The sequence below is a fragment of the Schistocerca gregaria genome, chromosome X, assembly GCF_023897955.1.
Source record: "Schistocerca gregaria isolate iqSchGreg1 chromosome X, iqSchGreg1.2, whole genome shotgun sequence".
Lineage (NCBI taxonomy): Eukaryota > Metazoa > Arthropoda > Insecta > Orthoptera > Acrididae > Schistocerca > Schistocerca gregaria.
In genome coordinates, this window is record NC_064931.1 from 144,398,385 (window position 1) to 144,417,806 (window position 19,422).

The 19,422-nt window shown below is 42.6% G+C and overlaps 1 protein-coding gene across 1 annotated transcript in view; it reads left to right on the top strand.

Moving 5' to 3' along the window:
• Positions 1-262: 262 nt before the first annotated feature.
• The window catches only part of LOC126297944 (sodium channel protein Nach-like), a 70,718-nt gene continuing 51,558 nt past the window's right edge, over positions 263-19,422 (top strand). Inside the window, exons 1-5 of the mRNA XM_049989266.1 lie at positions 263-348; positions 6,471-6,671; positions 14,957-15,095; positions 15,169-15,299; positions 16,837-16,948. Of these exons, the coding sequence (XP_049845223.1) occupies positions 263-348; positions 6,471-6,671; positions 14,957-15,095; positions 15,169-15,299; positions 16,837-16,948 (669 nt within the window). The remainder of the gene's footprint in view (positions 349-6,470; positions 6,672-14,956; positions 15,096-15,168; positions 15,300-16,836; positions 16,949-19,422) is intronic.

The window sequence follows — 19,422 nt, forward strand, 5'->3', positions numbered from 1 at the left end:
AATTAAGAGGCTTATTGCTTGTTTGGTTTAATTAATTAATAGAATATGAAGCAATTGGTATGAAGAATGCTTTTTCCAAACTTTCTGTAAAAGAAAGTCTGCTATCAAACTTTATTTATGACAGAACGTTTCTAAAACTAAGCCACTCGTCCGTGGTCTGCACTGCAGTCAAGGTCTGGCAACGTCGTTCTCTGTTCATTGGCTGACTGTGTTTTGTGACGTCAGATGCGCAGAACGAATCTAAACTCGGCCGCCGTCGTAAATGACGCGCACTTCACTTATGAGTCAGGTTACGTCGCGCTGCATTCCCATTATGATCGTGAGAGATGTTTTACCATGTCGCGTCACGTAAGTAGTGGACTGGTTTCGATATATATACAGACACCAAACATCTTTCCACCAAGGTTATTGTATTCGAAGACCGTATTCGAAACTTCATCGTTGTCAACGGGACATTAAACAGTAAACTTCCCGAGATGTAGGTGCACACCAATACATTGAAATAACAGCTGACTTATCGAGATTCCCTTATGGGCAACAATGTTCACGGACATATATTTAAACACTGATTGCGGTTGTTAATTGGCAACTAAAAGAAAATGAGTTTAGTTGTAGCTAAATTTTTACGGCCGCAAGCTGTTACAGAACATCATTAACTCAAATGTTTTTATCGCTTATGTCGGTATTGCACTTTGCGTCCATCATTTGGTGCCTTATTTGTTTAAATATAACACAACAAACATTTGTATAACATAAAATTAAGTCCATCCTAACTTAACATATAGAAGTAGTCTATTTGTTATTTCTAATATCTGTTATTTTTTTAACAGCAGCTGGGTAGATTCAACTAAAGTTGCTAATTTAGTATAGCGACTATGAGACAACATTTTATAGAAATGTCTGTAAATGACGTGATATAGAGTTTTGTTTTATATTATTTGGCACACAGTTGTGTTTTGCCTTAGACCTTAACTGCTGCGATGAACATATAGCTACATTTCGACACAGTACGAACACACAAGAGTCGATATGGCTCACAGGGTGAGAAGTTTAGATTTTAACATCGTGTCAACGTTGAGATATTTATAGATGCAGTACTTGCACGGACTGGACAAATTAGTTACGAAAAATACACTAGGGAGGCTTGTCGGGATTTGAATCTTGCTTTCCAGGTACGAGTCCGATGTCTTAACCGTCTCCCATTTCGATCGGTTCGATGCGCGTAGATGACGTGTTTTTGAGGTGCTATTCACACTACAAGACGAGATGGTAGATGGAAGAAGGGAGAAAGGGAGTTTAGAGAGAATCGTTCAGGCAATTAAGAGTCCAACCACAACTCGGACTGCGCCATTACAGGAAAGGAATTCAACGTAGCCTCGTATTAAGGAACCATATTGACATTCCACTCAAGTATTTTTGGAAATGTATTGAAAATCTAAATCACGGTTGTCGGAAGAAATTTGAATCCCTTCTGAACGAGTCCATTGTCTTGTAATTTATACTGCGTGGTGTCATGGAATATCAGGAGGAGAAGGCGTAAAAACGGGAACAAGTGTAAATATGGGTACCTCCCTCCAAAGAGGTATGGGAGATGTGGCTGACTGGTGGCCATGACTGTACACGGTACCACATGCTGATGTGCGAATTGATATTTGATCTAGACTGCAAATTTGGCGAGTGTGGTAATCGTTTTATTTCCACGTATTTATGGTTAGTTTAAAGTAACTTCACAGTGATATCCGGAAAACAGAACTCTAAATTACTTTTAGGAACACTTCTTTAGTCACTTACTGTCTTTGCCGGCCGTTGTGGCCGAGCTGTTTAGGCGCTTCAGTCCGGAACCGCGCTGCTGCTACGGTCGCATGTTCGAATCCTGCCTCGGGCATGGATGTGTGTGATGTCCTTAGGTTAGTTAGGTTAAGTAGTTCTAAGTTTAGGGGACTGATGACCTCAGATGTTGAGTCCCATAGTGCTCAGAGCCATTTGAACCATTTTTTCACCTACGTCTTTGGGTTACATGTGATAGGGCGATCTTGCTTAGGTGGGGTTGCTGTAAATATTGACTCTCATTTAAATATCAAAATATTCCATGGGGACTTCAGATTTAGTAACTCGGTTCGTCACATCTCCTGTCCTCAATATTAAGAAGAGAATCTCCACACGGGAAAGCAAAGCACTAGCATCATGATTGGACGCCATGCAAAAATCAGTTGACCGAATTTCTTGATTGGTTGACAGAAGTGCTGTCAACAAGGGGTCGTTGAGTTTTTCTGGTACTGGCCAGAGGGGAGGCCTGGGAAGATCACAGGCCTTCAGAAAAAAAAAACCATCTACGAAACGGTACGATTCTTCATCAGATTCCTGCGACTCTCTCCTAGTGGCTCTGAGCACTATGAGACTTAACATCTGAGGTCATCAGTCCCCTAGAACTTAGAACTACTTAAGCCTAACTAACATAAGCACATCACACACATCCATGCCCGAGGCAGGATTCGAACCTGCGACCGTATCGGTTGCGGGGTTCCAGACTGAAGCGCCTAGAACCGCTCGGCCACACCGGCCGGCTCTCTCCTTGTGGACAGAGCTAATGACCTTAACAACAACATCGAGGATACACCAGACTTAAACGACGCAACATGCACGTTTGGTGATTTAAAGTTCTTTTAAGGCATTTGTGGAGAATTGTGGTTTCATTGTATCATAGATTGCGCAGGAGCTGAAGGAGCCATTTAAGTCTGTGATTTCTGTTATCATTTAAAATGCTTAAATAAACATGCTGCTCCTTGTAGACTAACCTACTGTTTTGTAATGTTTTATCCAGCTTTATTAAAACATTTTTAAAAACTATGACTTTTTTGTGTACGTCTTATGTTGCCACCTGATTATTTTTATTGCTGTTTTGCAAGCTTTTCGTGAAACTTCGTTTTCAAATAGAAATAACTAATTTTATTCACTGAATAAAAATGTTATAGTTATTAGTGGGGGCAAAACAAAGTACCTTTAAGTCAAAAATACACTCCTGGAAATTGAAATAAGAACACCGTGAATTCATTGTCCCAGGAAGAGGAAACTTTATTGACACATTCCTGGGGTCAGATACGTCACATGATCACAGTGACAGAACCACAGGCACATAGAAACAGGCAACAGAGCATGCACAATGTCGGCACTAGTACAGTGTATATCCACCTTTCGCAGCAATGCAGGCTGCTATTCTCACATGGAGACGATCGTAGAGATGCTGGATGTAGTCCTGTGGAACGGCTTGCCATGCGATTTCCACCTGGCGCCTCAGTTGGACCAGCGTTCGTGCTGGACGTGCAGACCGCGTGAGACGACGCTTCATCCAGTCCCAAACATGCTCAATGGGGGACAGATCCAGAGATCTTGCTGGCCAGGGTAGTTGACTTACACCTTCTAGAGCACGTTGTGTGGCACGGGATACATGCGGACTTGCATTGTCCTGTTGGAACAGCAAGTTCTCTTGCCGGTCTAGGAATGGTAGAACGATGGGTTCGATGACGGTTTGGATGTACCATGCACTATTCAGTGTCCCCTCGACGATCACCAGAGGTGTACGGCCAGTGTAGGAGATCGCTCCCCACACCATGATGCCGGGTGTTGGCCCTGTGTGCCTCAGTCGTATGCAGTCCTGATTGTGGCGCTCACCTGCACGGCGCCAAACACGCATACGACCATCATTGGCACCAAGGCAGAAGCGACTCTCATCGCTGAAGACGACACGTCTCCATTCGTCCCTCCATTCACGCCTGTCGCGACACCACTGGAGGCGGGCTGCACTATGTTGGGGCGTGAGCGGAAGGCGGCCTAACGGTGTGCGGGACCGTAGCCCAGCTTCATGGAGACGGTTGCGAATGGTCCTCGTCGATACCCCAGGAGCAACAGTGTCCCTAATTTGCTGGGAAGTGGCGGTGCGGTCCCCTACGGCACTGCGTAGGATCCTACGGTCTTGGCGTGCATCCGTGCGTCGCTGCGGTCCGGTCCCAGGTCGACGGGCACGTGCACCTTCCGCCGACCACTGGCGACAACATCGATGTACTGTGGAGACCTCACGCCCCACGTGTTGAGCAATTCGGCGGTACGTACACCCGGCCTCCCGCATGCCCACTATACGCCCTCGCTCAATGTCCGTCAACTGCACATACGGTTCACGTCCACGCTGTCGCGGCATGCTACCAGTGTTAAAGACTGCGATGGAGCTCCGTATGCCACGGCAAACTGGCTGACACTGACGGCGGCGGTGCACAAATGCTGCGCAGCTAGCGCCATTCGACGGCCAACACCGCGGTTCCTGGTGTGTCCGCTGTGCCGTGCGTATGATCATTGCTTGTACAGCCCTCTCGCAGTGTCCGGAGCAAGTATGGTGGGTCTGACACACCGGTGTCAATGTGTTCTTTTTTCCATTTCCAGGAGTGTAAAAGAGAGTGCCCATATTAAGACATATCCTCTGTCCGTGTGCAAATAGAAAAAAAGTGTTCGTAGTTTTGTTCACTGTTATTCCCAATACTACCAAAACAGACATTTTTTCTTCGGGTCTGAAATTACTTCAGTATTGTTACTGCTACGTTTAGCAGAAAAATTGCACATGTGCTTGATTTATGTAATAGTTACAGTAAGACGTAACGAGAAATGCCACTGCACTGACAAATTAATCTCCGTCATGCTATTGTATTGGAGGAAAAATTAAATGTAATTACCGATGCACAGGAAGCGTGTTTCACTGTCTTGCTTTTCTATCGTCAGATGACAAAGACAACACTGTACTCTCCGCAAACGGTCATCACAGTTATCCACGATGTGACAGTTACAGTTAAGACAGCTGTTAGTCAAGTAGATAATCATTCATCAGGCTGTAAGTCATATGGAATTTTCATCATGTTTCATATTACTGCTATTACTTTATGTTATGACTGTAAATGCTAAAATTTAATAATACACTCCTGGAAATTGAAATAAGAACACCGTGAATTCATTGTCCCAGGAAGGGGAAACTTTATTGACACATTCCTGGGGTCAGATACATCACATGATCACACTGACAGAACCACAGGCACATAGAAACAGGCAACAGAGGATGCACAATGTTGGCACTAGTACAGTGTATATCCACCTTACGCAGCAATGCACGCTGCTATTCTCCCATGGAGACGATCGTAGAGATGCTGGATGTAGTCCTGTGGAACGGCTTGCCATGCCATTTCCACCTGGCGCCTCAGTTGGACCAGCGTTCGTGCTGGACGTGCAGATCGCGTGAGACGACGCTTCATCCAGTCCCAAACATGCTCAATGGGGGACAGATCCATAGATCTTGCTGGCCAGGGTAGTTGACTTACACCTTCTAGAGCACGTTGTGTGGCACGGGATACATGCGGACTTGCATTGTCCTGTTGGAACAGCAAGTTCCCTTGCCGGTCTAGGAATGGTAGAACGATGGGTTCGATGACGGTTTGGATGTACCATGCACTATTCAGTGTCCCCTCGACGATCACCAGAGGTGTACGGCCAGTGTAGGATATCGCTCCCCACACCATGATGCCGGGTGTTGGCCCTGTGTGCCTCGGTCGTATGCAGTCCTGATTGTGGCGCTCACCTGCACGGCGCCAAACACGCATACGACCATCATTGGCACCAAGGCAGAAGCGACTCTCATCGCTGAAGACGACACGTCTCCATTCGTCCCTCCATTCACGCCTGTCGCGACACCGCTGGAGGCGGCTGCACGATGTTGGGGCGTGAGCGGAAGACGACCTAACGGTGTGCGGGACCGTAGCCCAGCTTCATGGAGACGGTTGCGAATGGTCCTCGCCGATACCCCAGGAGCAACAGTGTCCCTAATTTGCTGGGAAGTGGCGGTGCGGTCCCCTACGGCACTGCGTAGGATCCTACGGTCTTGGCGTGCATCCGTGCGTCGCTGCGGTCCGGTCCCAGGTCGACGGGCACGTGCACCTTCCGCCGACCACTGGCGACAACATCGATATACTGTGGAGACCTCACGCCCCACGTGTTGAGCAATTCGGCGGTACGTCCACCCGGCCTCCCGCATGCCCACTATACGCCCTCGCTCAATGTCCGTCAACTGCACATACGGTTCACGTCCACGCTGTCGCGGCATGCTACCCGTTTTAAAGACTGCGATGGAGCTCCGTATGCCACGGCAAACTGGCTGACACTGACGGCGGCGGTGCACAAATGCTGCGCAGCTAGCGCCATTCGGCGGCCAACACCGCGGTTCCTGGTGTGTCCGCTGTGCCGTGCGTGTGATCATTGCTTGTACAGCCCTCTCGCAGTGTCCGGAGCAAGTATGGTGGGTCTGACACACCGGTGTCAATGTGTTCTTTTTTCCATTTCCAGGAGTGTATTTATTGGCTTTGGCTTTTGCCGTTGAAGTTTGATATTAATAGTTTGTTTTCTGGAGGGAATACTAGTGATTAAAATTATTGATCTGTTAGCATACTCTGGCTCACCGCTATCTGTGTCGGGGTCGTCGGATGTGTTCTGCTGAGCACTTCCACCTTGCGCCGCTACCAGGAGAATCCTACAGTCATTTCCATGGAGCGAGACTACCAAGAATGGAATACATCATTTCCTACAGCTACACTCTGCCCACGAATGGCACCCAATGATAGAAAGGTGCAAGCACTCTCAGCCAAGTACGTAAAAAATTGAAAAATCGTACTTTTATACGTGACAATGTCTATTAACGAGTGGGAACACACATTGTTTTACATAGCTGTTATACGAGAGTACAGTGATACGTCTCAGGCTGGTACAAACGTGACACCTATTTCAATGAAATTTTCTTTGTGCTAAGTCGATCAGTAACATAAGTATAGTTTTACGTATATCAATTTTTAAGGTAGTTGTGTTGTCTTTTTTCGTTCAAATAAATAAATAAGTATACGTGCCATCCTACAGACAACAGTTTTGATAGTTTCTTGTCCACAAAAATTCGGCTAAAACTGGGGTTCTACAAGCAGCGCTCTTCTACATTCTTAACAGTTATGCAATTATTCTTACTATTATTATTATTTCTCTCCTTTCTGAGAGGTTATGTCTGGTTAAAGATGGAAAGCGACGCGGACCTTGATCAAGTGTGACTTCCTTTTAACTGTACTGTATATGCTACATTGCATTTAGGAACTTTCGGGTAATTGAACATGTATCAATGATTACAGATTTCTGTAGTTGTATATATACGTTTGGATGTAGCTGTATTGCGCTGACGTACTGGTGGATATTGTGTGGCATGACTCCTGTAGTTGATAGTATAATTGGTATAATGTCAACTTTATCCTGATGCCACGTGTCCTTGACTTCCTCAGCCAGTTGGATGTATTTTTCAATTTTTTCTCCTATTTTCTTCTGTATATTATTATTATTATTATTGTTACTATCGTTATTATTATTTACCAAGCCTTACACACCATGAAAGCTCGCTGCACATTGATCCATACAGATTTTTTCAGTTTCAACATTTTGTTAACACGGAACGTGCAACTTTATTAAATTTCTTAAAGCAGTCATTAAGGTTTATGATAACGGTTGCAGTACTTATATTAGGCGGCTAGTTTCAAACCTTACAGTTTCATTTTCAAATCTAGCCTACAGAGGCTACAAAAAACCGTACATATGCATCTGAATGGTGCTGTAATTCATAGTGGCGCTATATGAAAAAATTGTTCATGCAGCATGCATGACCAGTGACGCAAAATTGTGTAGAATTATGTAAAATGCTTGAATATTCGTATTTCAATATCTTAATAATAAACATCAAAGTTGCAACACATACTTTATAAATATTGCCATAGTGAATATCACAGTCCACGTGTGCCTCTTACCACCTCAAAGTCAAAAAGTGGAGGTCAACTTAGCCAACAGCAACAGGGAACTTGTCATAGCGCTAGTGTCGCCCCATGTACAACAGCAAGACCGCAGCCAATGGGCGTGTCGCGTTTTAAATGCGGATGGCCTAAGAATCTTCATGAAACTTGACATCAGTACAATGAATGACACTAATGTACAAGTGTCACATAAATACAAATACTAGTGCCGCGTGTATACGTTACATATTTGAACATAGCAGAAGCATTTCATGTTCAGATCAATGGGGGCATCGATTTAAAATGGGGGCATCGGAGCGTCTTTGTTAACCAGTCACATTTAATAGAAAGTGCAATAAAACCAATAAAAATCAAATTTGTTGCTCCATTACAAATTTTGAGTCATAAACGCACATGGTTATCTTCCAAAAGTCTACATAAACAAAATACATAAACAAAATACATAAACAAAATATTTAAAAAACATTACATATCGTGTGTTTAGCTAATAAATTTTCTATAGAACAGTTACATAGTCCTACTATAACAGGGTTTCATGGCACATAATCATTACGACATCTCGTCATGCACGACCACATTGAAATCGCTTTGTCCTGTACTCATGGTGCGCATCCTTTCATGTGAGTCCTGCTGTAAATCGTGGAGGACGAATATATTATCTTTTGCACTAAAATGAAATTGTTGGGTAAAATACATAACGGTTTCTAGCACAGAACACATGCAAATTGCTTAGAATAACTGTTGTTGTGGTCTTCGGTCCTGAGACTGGTTTGATGCAGCTCTCCATGCTACTCTATCCTGTGCTAGCTTGGTCATCTCCCAGTACCTACTGCAACCTACATCCTTCTGAATCTGCTTAGTGTATTCATCTCTTGGTCTCCCTCTACGATTTTTACCCTCCGCACTGCCCTCCAATACTAAATTGGTGGTCCCTTGATGCCTCAGAACATGTCCTACCAACCAATCCCTTCTTCTGGTCAAGTTGTGCCACAAACTTCTCTTCTCCCCAATCCTATTCAATACTTCCTGATTAGTAATGTGATCTACCCATCTAATCTTCAGCATTCTTCTGTAGCACCACATTTCGAAAGCTTCTATTCTCTTCTTGTCCAAACTATTTATCGTCCATATTTCACTTCCATACGTGGCTACACTCCATACAAATACTTTCAGAAATGACTTCCTGACACTTAAATCTATACTCGATGTTAACAAATTTCTCTTCTTCACAAACGCTTTCTTTCCCATTGCCAGTCTACATTTTATATCCTCTCTACTTCGACCATCATCAGTTATTTTGCTCCCCAAATAGCAAAACTCATTTACTACTTTAAGTGTCTCATATCCTAATCTAATTCCCTCAGCATCACCCGACTTAATTCGACTACATTCCATTATCCTCGTTTTGCTTTTGTTGATGTTCATATTAGATCCTCCTTTCAATACACTATCCATTCCATTCAACTGCTCTTCCAAGTCCTTGGCTGTCTCTGACAGAATTACGATGTCATCGGCGAACCTCAAAGTTTTTATTTCTTCTCCATTGATTTTAATACCTACCCCGAATTTTTCTTTTGTTTCCTTTACTGCTTGCTCAATATACAGATTGAATAACATCGGGGAGAGGCTACAACCCTGTCTTACTCCCTTCCCAACAACTGCTTCCCTTTCATGTCCCTCGACTCTTATAACTGCCATCTGATTTCTGTACAAATTGTAAATAGCCTTTCGCTCCCTGTATTTTACACCTGCCACCTCCAGAATTTGGAAGAGAGTATTCAAGTCAACATTGTCAAAAGTTTTCTCTAAATCTACAAATGCTAGAAACTTAGGTTTTCCTTTCCTTAATCTATTTTCTAAGATAAGTCGTAGGGTCAGTATTGCCTCACGTGTTCGAACATTTCTGCGGAATCCAAACTGATCTTCCCCGAGGTCGGCTTTTACCAGTTGCTTAGCTTAGCACAATATGCAAATATAATTACAAATCTCTGACTGGAAACAAAAATTTAATCTTTGCATCAAAATAAAACTGTCTGAATTTTATCTATTACTGTCGGTGTTGCTTCTATGACTGTATTATTTTTGTGAAATATAAAACAACCACCACATGATGCATGGTGTATGTCAAGCCCTGGGGGCTCGTCTTTGGATGCCTGATACTTCTCGAAAAGCACAGTTCAACTGTTGTGCCACACTTAACACAAAAATTTTTAGTAGTATTTCTTTTTATGTTCTAAAGCACTTTGTCTACAAGTCAAAAACATTTAATTTTTTATAACATGTGACCCAAGTCACTGACCTACCTACCCATCATGTCACAATCCAGAATGGCAGCAGGCATACCCCCTTCTCTGTCACATAACAAGCCAGGGCCCCTTCCCTGTCCCACATCTCTTCAGCCAATCAGAATCCAAAATGGGAGATGTAATCCCTCTGTGCTAGTGGGAAATTAAAAAAAGATCCAAGATGGTAGAGCTAGCCCAGTTGTGGGTTGTAACCAATCCCCACGCCCCTTTACCCACACCCTTCTCCTCACCTTTCCATTTTATTGGCAAGTGCAGCTTAACCTGCACACTGACAGTATTCTCATGAGTATTTGGACATATGATACACATATTTTAGACTTGGAAATATTTAATTTATCAGGTGTGGTATAGTAATAAAACTACTCTCATTAAAACGTGGGATGTATGGAGAAAAAGGACGGGAAGTGCTGTTTCTTTTCAATGGGCAGGAAAATACTGGGATATGATTGGCTCTTTCATCTTAATTGCCAGTAAATATGCCTATACCTTTATATATATATATATATATATATATATATATATATATATATATATATATATATATATATATATATATATGTTGTTGTTGTTGTCTTCAGTCCTGAGACTGGTTTGATGCAGCTCTCCATGCTACTCTATCCTGTGCAAGCTGCTTCATCTCCCAGTACCTACTGCAACCTACATCCTTCTGAATCTGCTTAGTGTACTCATCTCTCGGTCTCCCTCTACGATTTTTACCCTCCACGCTGCCCTCCAATGCTAAATTTGTGATCCCTTGATGCCTCAAAACATGTCCTACCAACCGATCCCTTCTTCTAGTCAAGTTGTGCCACAAACTTCTCTTCTCCCCAATCCTATTCAATACCTCCTCATTAGTTACGTGCTCTATCCACCTTATCTTCAGTATTCTTCTGTAGCACCACATTTCGAAAGCTTCTATTCTCTTCTTGTCCGAACTAGTTATCGTCCATGTTTCACTTCCATACATAGCTACACTCCAAACAAATACTTTCAGAAACGACTTCCTGATACATAAATCTATATTCGATGTTAACAAATTTCTCTTTTTCAGAAACGCTTTCCTTGCCATTGCCAGTCTACATTTTATATCCTCTCTACTTCGACCATCATCAGTTATTTTACTTACTAAATAGCAAAACTCCTTTACTACTTTAATTGTCTCATTTCCTAATCTAATTCCCTCAGCATCATCCGATTTAATTTGACTACATTCCATTATCCTCGTTTTGCTTTTGTTAATGTTCATCTTATATCCTCCTTTCAAGACACTGTCCATTCCGTTCAACTGCTCTTCCAAGTCCTTTGCCGTCTCTGACAGAATTACGATGTCATCGGCGAACCTCAAAGTTTTTATTTCGTCTCCATGAATTTTAATACCTACTCCAAATTTTTCTTTTGTTTCCTTTACTGCTTGCTCAATATACAGATTGAATAACATCGGGGAGAGGCTACAACCCTGTCTCACTCCCTTCCCAACCACTGCTTCCCTTTCATGCCCCTCGACTCTTATGACTGCCATCTGGTTTCTGTACAAATTATAAATAGCCTTTCGCTCCCTGTATTTTACCCCTGCCACCTTTAGAATTTGAAAGAGTGTATTCCAGTCAACATTGTCAAAAGCTTTCTCTAAGTCTACAAATGCTAGAAACGTAGGTTTGCCTTTTCTTAATCTTTCTTCCAAGATAAGTCGTAAGGTCAGTATTGCCTCACGTGTTCCAACATTTCGACGGAATCCAAACTGATCCTCCCCGAGGTCTGCATCTACCAGTTTTTCCGTTCGTCTGTAAAGAATTCGCGTTAGTATTTTGCAGCCGTGGCTTATTAAACTGATAGTTCGGTAATTTTCACATCTGTCAGCACCTGCTTTCTTTGGGATTGGAATTATTATATTCTTCTTGAAGTCTGAGGGTATTTCGCCTGTCTCATACATCTTGCTCACCAGCTGGTAGAGTATATATATATATATTCTGTGGGATAATAGTTGAATAGTCTTCATAATAGTCTTCATCAATTATGTACTCCCAGTCTTCAATAACATGGCACAAGCAAATGTTGGTTTTAAATACTTATAGCGAGTTGTATATGTATTATGACAATGAAAGGCTCCAAAATACACTGAACTGCCTATCTCAGTGTTTTTTTGGTGATATATCTGGTTGAAAAGCTGTAGCAGACAGAGTATTTCTTGCCTTCAAAGCACTCTGGGTGATCTGTTTGCAATAGAGTGATATGGCTTAAACTGGAGAAGAGAAATAGCGGCAAATTGGGTATACAGGACAAGATGGTGGTAGTGGTTCTGTGGTACATACTGACTGGCTGTTTCGTCTTAATGGGCTGTGACTGGATGAGACTGAATGGGAGGGGAGGTTAGAGGAGTGGGGAGGACAGAAGGGCAGTTGATGTTTACGTCATCCACCGCCGCTGTCTCCACCCTGTCCTTGCATGTAGGCAACCTGGAATAATTTTTATGTACAGACGAGGTCAGTACACACTGTGTCTCCGAACCGGTATTGAATTCCTGCCTAGAAGAGTGCAATGGCACGAAAGCAAAGTAACAATTGAGTGGTTAAGTAGGGAATGACATAGAGTTATAGCTCCTCCCCGATGTTTAATCGATTTGTACATTGTGTAGGCAATAAAGGAAACCCATAAGAAATTTGGAAAGAGGATAAAGGTTCAGGGAGGAAAAAAATAAAACCTTAGAGGATTACCGATAACGTCGGAACTTCGTCAACCACGGCAAAGGATGTGGAAGAGCAACTGAATGGAACCGTTGCATATCGAATGAGATAATAAGGTGAACATCAACAAAAGTAAAGTAGGTGCAATGGAATTTAGTCGAATTAAATCAGACGATACTGGGCGAATAAAATTAGGAACGGAGAAAGTAAAAGTAGCTGATATGATTTGCTATTTCGGCAGTAAAATAGCGGATGACAGCCGGCTAAACAATAGGTAAGCATTCAAGAGGGTGCAACAATGTCTCCCTCGGTTCTCGGTTCATTAGGGAGCATGGAGAAAATTGTCTTATAGGCTATGGTGATGCTTTTTTGTTTTATTAATTACTATTTAATTCACTTGGGTGCAATATTTTCAGTATTTATTTTCACAAAAAGGTGACATGTTATCAACTATCCTTTACAAAACACACTTATAGGACACTAAATATCTTTCCACCACTACTGTTGACATAATAACGTAATAATATGCCGATCATGTTAATAAAATTCACTTAAGGTCGTTAGCAGGGTTTGAGTACTTGTTGCTCAGCCCGAAACGGAATTTTGGAAGACGGAATATAACAGGAGTGCGTTATCAGACGATGATTGTTCTGTTAGAGACTGTAGTTGAATGAGCACGGCAATCGGCTGGCAACATCTCTTGCTGGCGGTATAGTTGCGTAGACTCCTCTACGTGTAAACCATACGGGTTCCTATAGCTAGCCAAAAGAAGTGCTGTGGGCGTATCAGCATCTTCTGGTCCAATGATAAAATCTGTGGCGGCTTTTACGGGCTGCCTAAAGCTGCAGGCACAGTGGCACCGACACTGGAAAAGAACATGGCTAGTACCGTTCACTATTTCCTCAGTTAGTGGAATAACCACACAAGTTTTACGAATACATCAGCTGCAGAGATATTACGTAGTCGAGATGACTTGTGGTGACACTGAAAGGCAAGATTACAAACACTTTTCTCAACTTCAAATAAATTCAGCAAATAAGCATATGTCAATCAACCTGCAATGGCTAACATTCTTTACGTGTGTGAAAGACAAACAAAATTCTTGGAATAAAATAATCTGAGCAAAACCACCTCACATAACAGATTCACCGCTCTACTGGCATAGAAACATCAACAGAAAGTAATAACAATTCGTAGGCAGATAATGCTCCCCGATATAGTAGAAAATATATCCATTACAGTAACTTTAAACATCAGCACACCTTTCTAATTTTTGAGGTTACGATCGAGACCTACAATTTCCGATACATAGTTTGCCTGAGAAGCAGATGAAATGCGGCATTAAGTGTAGACATGACGCTGAAAAGGCTAGGGAGACACATAAAATGCATAATATAATAAAACATAACGTTCAATTAATTGTTATTAAAATTTTAAATTGTTAGAAAGTGATTGTATCCAAAAGGCAATGGATTCAGACGATGGATTCCGAGTGCGACTACACTACGGACTTTTGCTAACGCTGTGGCGAGTGACGAATAAATGTTTCGTCAAACTTGCCAAAATTAGAATCAGTCAGTTCACCTTTCCTCTGTAAGTCAGGTTCCCACATGCTAATACACGACAATATTACCCACACGCAACCCAGCACAATAAAGTTCAATGGACCTCCGTGGGATGCGGTTTGACTTAATAATGTAGTTGTGTTTTATGGTAGATGTATTTAATCAGCGTTAAATGTCACAGAACAACAGGTCTCGCTTATTTGCAAGGAGGATGTTTCAGCTTTTTAGAGAAAATAAGTTTCAGATAATTTCTAACTGTGTTCCTTTTCAAAGAATGAACTATAACATTCAAAAATCTTAAATATCGTGGGGGAATACACTGATTAAAGTATTTTCGAAACCAGAAGACGCTGAAGCAGATGAAGGTAAGTTTGGAGAATTGTAACACCACTAAATATAAATAAAAAACAAAATAATAAAAATAAAGCAATACAAAAATAAAATCATAACCGAGCATATTTCTATAGTGTTTAAAGAACTGCCAACGAACAGTGTTATTGTTTATAAGGATAACCTGTTATGTGTCTTTTCTTACGTTCTAGTTTGAGTACAAGGGCTTTTAAAGCTGCTTCGTTCTTAACGCAGCTAACTCAAGTGTCCTACGGAGCAAACATGAATAATTTTCCATTAGATCCTGAGCATAAATTCCATCCGGAAGAATACTTAAATCTAATATATGCGGTATGTACAAATGGAATTATTTAAGGTTTATCCACAAGGTATTTTCAATACAGAAATGATTTTCTCTTTCCAGGTCACTAATACTTTTGGTTACACCATAGGGACTAACGTGGGCGTAACTGTACCGTCACTTATTCAGCATACTAGTGAAATGGGAATTTGTTATACTTACTATACGAACGTCTCACAGTATAACTCCAAATCGTAAGTAGTGAACTGCTATTGCTAGTGCTTATACACTACTGGCCATTACAATTGCTACACCACGAAGATGACGTGCTACAGACGAGATATTTAACCGACAGGAAGAAGATGCTATGATGTGCAAATGATTAGCTAGTCAGAGAATTCCACAAGGTTGGCGCCGGTGGCGACACTTACAACGTGCTGACATGAATGAAGTTTCCAACCGATTTCTCATACACAAACAGCAGTTGACGGATGTTGCTTGGTGCAACGTTGTTGTGATGCCTCGTGTAAGGAGGAGAAATACGTACCACCACGTTTTCGACTTTGATAAAGGTCGGATTGTAGCCTATCGCGATTTCGGTTTATCGTATCGCGACATTGCTGCTCGCGTTGGTCGAGATCCAATGACTGTTAGCAGAATATGGAATCGGTGGGTTCAGGAGGGTAATACGGAGCGCCGTGCTGGATCCCAACGGCCTCGTATCACTAGCAGTCGAGATGACAGGCATCTTATCTGCATAGCTGTAACGGATCGTGCAGCCTCGTCTCGATCCCTAAGTCAACAGATGGGGACGTTTGCAAGACAACAACCACCTGCACGAACAGTTAGACGGCGTTTGCAGCAGCATGAACTATCAGCTCGGAGACCATAGGTGCGTTTACGCTTGGCGCTGCATCACAGATACGAGCACCTGCGATGGTGTACTCAACGACGAACCTGGGTGCACGAATGGCAAAACGTCATTTTTTTGGACGAATCCATGTTCTGTTTACGCCATCATGATGGTCGCATCCGTGTTTGGCGATATCACGGTGAACGCACATTGTAAGCGTGTATTCGTCGTCGCCATACTGGCGTTATCCCCCGGCGCGATGGTATGGGGTGCCATTGGGTCTAGGTCACCTCTTGTTCGCATTGACGGCACTTTGAACAGTGGACGTTACATTTCAGTTGCGTTACGACCCCTGGCTTTACCCCTCATTCGATCCCTGCGAAACTCTACATTTCAGCAGGATAATGCACGACCGCATGTGCAGGTCCTATACGGGCCTTTCTGCATACAGAAAATGTTCGACTGCTGCCCTGGCCAGCACATTCTCCAGATCCCTGACCAACTGAAAACGTCTTTCAATGTTGGCCGAACAACTGGCTCGTCTCGATACGGCAGTCACTACTCTTGATGAACTGTGGTATCGTGGTGAAGCTGCATGGACAGCTGTACCTGTACACGCCATCCAAGCTCTGTTTGACTCAATGCCCAGGCGTATCAAGGCCGTCATTACGGCCAGAGGTGGTTGTTCTGGGTACTGATTTCTCAGTATCTATGCACCCAAATTGCGTGAAAATGTAATCACATGTCAGTTCTAGTATAATATTTTTGTCCAATGAATACCCGTTTATCATCTGCATTTCTTCTTGGTGTAGTAATTTGGCCTGTAATGTAGTTTCCTGAACATGAACTTACTTTGGTTCTTATCCTTACTTCTTGTGAGATGAAGCGATACACTTAGAGCTCCCTGTTTGTATTTGCTCTTTTCTCTCTGTCGAAAGGTACTGGGACGCTAACAACTGGACGCTGCATAACCCTGCGAATCTGATAAGTGGGAACGAGCTGGACGGCGACCTGTTTGCGCAGATCATGAACATGCATGAACCATCGATTGTGCGTAATTTACTCCTTTTATGAGCAAAAATTAATTCTAAGTTTAAGACCTCGTCATTTTTTTACTTTTACTTCATTAAAGAGTTAATATTTCAAAATGTTTGCTTATCGTAGCCAACAAACACTATCGTTCCATGCCCGTTTCTCGGTCAACCTTGTTACAGTGGAGGCGGAAGAGCAGGAGGTGGTTACTTAAAACGGTAGTAATAAAGTTTTGTTACTAAAATTATAGCTTCTAAGGCGAAAATTTATGGTTTGGGCCAGTTCCGGAGCCAATGTGCTGCAGGAATATGCAAAAATCTGTCACTTAAAGTCTTTCAATTCCATTGATAGGCGTAAAAAATAAAACACCGCACAACATTTAGCAAGCATTTATTTTAGCCATCGGCGTTCCTCCAAGTAGTGTTCCTAATGGCCGCCACGTGGCCTTGACGTTAAGTTCTATTTTGTACCTCGCTGTCACAAGAAAAATTTCTACAGTGCGCTGCACGCATTCTTCGCTATGCAGTATGATGTCACCGGTTGCAGGGAGTATCACGAGGAGAGTTTCGTGATTGCAGTGCACGATGTTGTTGATTCTGTGACAGCTGTGCAGGATGTTGGTCAAGCTGTCACTGCTGTGTACGACGCTATTGAAGCTGTAACTGATCCTGCTGAAACTGTGACTGCAGCGCACGATGTTGTTGAATCTGTGACAGCTGTGTACGATGTTGGTCAAGCTGTCACCGCTGTGTACGACGCTATTGAAGCTCTTAATGATACACATTATGCTGCTGAAGCTGTGACAGCAGCACGCGATGTTGACTCTGTGACAGATGTGCCTGATGTTGGTGAACCTATGACTGCTGCACAGAGTTATGGTGAAGATGCGACTGCTGTGCACGATGCCGATGAAGCTGTGACTCCTGCGCATCATCCTGGATTGCTCTATACTATGGTAATACAGCTGTGAGAGCTACATACGATGTTGGTACGTATCCCACTGTTCCATAATGGCTCTCGTGTTGATAGCGGAACTGCAGTGTATCAAGGTTTGTTTAGTAGCTGAGAAAGTAGCTAATAAACATAATGAATGTAAAGATATGAGGGGAAGGACTGTAGAGAATGTTGTTGAGGTGTGGTAGCTGGAAAAAGTGGGAAGCACAGGAAGGTACAATGTATATTTCGTAAAGGTATATATTGTTTTGGGGGTAGAATATAGGTAAAGTTGTCATAGTGGTAATAAGTATACTCATTGTCGTTGATGATTAGAAGTAAATGTAAAGCAGTGTTGAATTTTTATTTTCCTTACTGTGATTTCGCTTCACTTCTGGGATAGACTGGCACCACTTAAGTACGTATTTTTCGACCATATATGTTTGAAATACAAAACTGAAAACAAAAAAACCCTGAAGATTTCACTCATTTAAACTGGTGATCATGATGAATCGAAGAATGGCTTCGGTGGTGGTGATGTTGATATTATACTGCAGATAATGTTGACACAGAAACAGCCGTCACTACTGCAGGTGGTATGTCGACGGCGTGACGACTAGCTCCAACTAAACTGTAAAAAACACAAAGCAATAACAGACATTGTCTGCAAGCGGACATTGAGTGAAATCAATGGGGAAAGCTGAAAATTTGTGCTGGTCTGGGATTCGAACTAGCGTCTCCCGCTTACTAGGCAGATGATCTCACCATTTTCTTTTTTTTTTTATTCCTTATATCTCTTCTACTTCAGGCGTTGGCCCCTATCACCCATACTCCTCCTAAAAATCTATCTAACCTAAAAACAAAAACAAAGGTAGCGCCACCGCCACTTTAAGCCTTAAAGTTAACTAGGACGGTTGTTTGCCACCACTTCAGACTCTGTCCACAAACAAAATTAAATATGCCTCTGAACGTTTTATTTTAAAAAAAGAAAAGGATGAAGGAAGGTGTACAATACTTTTATTACACTTTATTTGTTTTTCGTTTTTCTTTTTTTCTTATTTTTAATCCTTTTTCTAACTGTTTTCTTTTTAAATTTTTTTATCTCCTTTCGGCGGTGTCCACAGCAGCCAGACAGCGGGATGTCCAGGTCGTCTTCTCGTTCAACGAGGGTGAAACACCCTATAATTACTGTTTCGTTGATGTGTCTCATCAGTCCATCATCTGCTATATCTGAGTCTCTTCTCAGACCCGGTACACCCCAATGGTCTGGAGGGCGTGTAAACAACGACCCCAAGTAATGCGCAAAGAGAGAACCGTACGACGCTTTGCGCCGTAAAACCGTGTAGTTACTCGTTAACTAATGCAAAAAAAACTAACAACCCTGCAACGCTCTTACTAGAAAAGTATGACAGTGCCATACCCTTAACCCACACCGTGGCGTTGTGACGAGTATCAGGGTAGTAAGTGACGTCGGGATGGATCAGTTCGGTGAGCTCTACGGACTGAGGCGTCCGTCGCAGCAACAATGCCAATATGCGCTGTGTGAGGAGCCAGCAGTC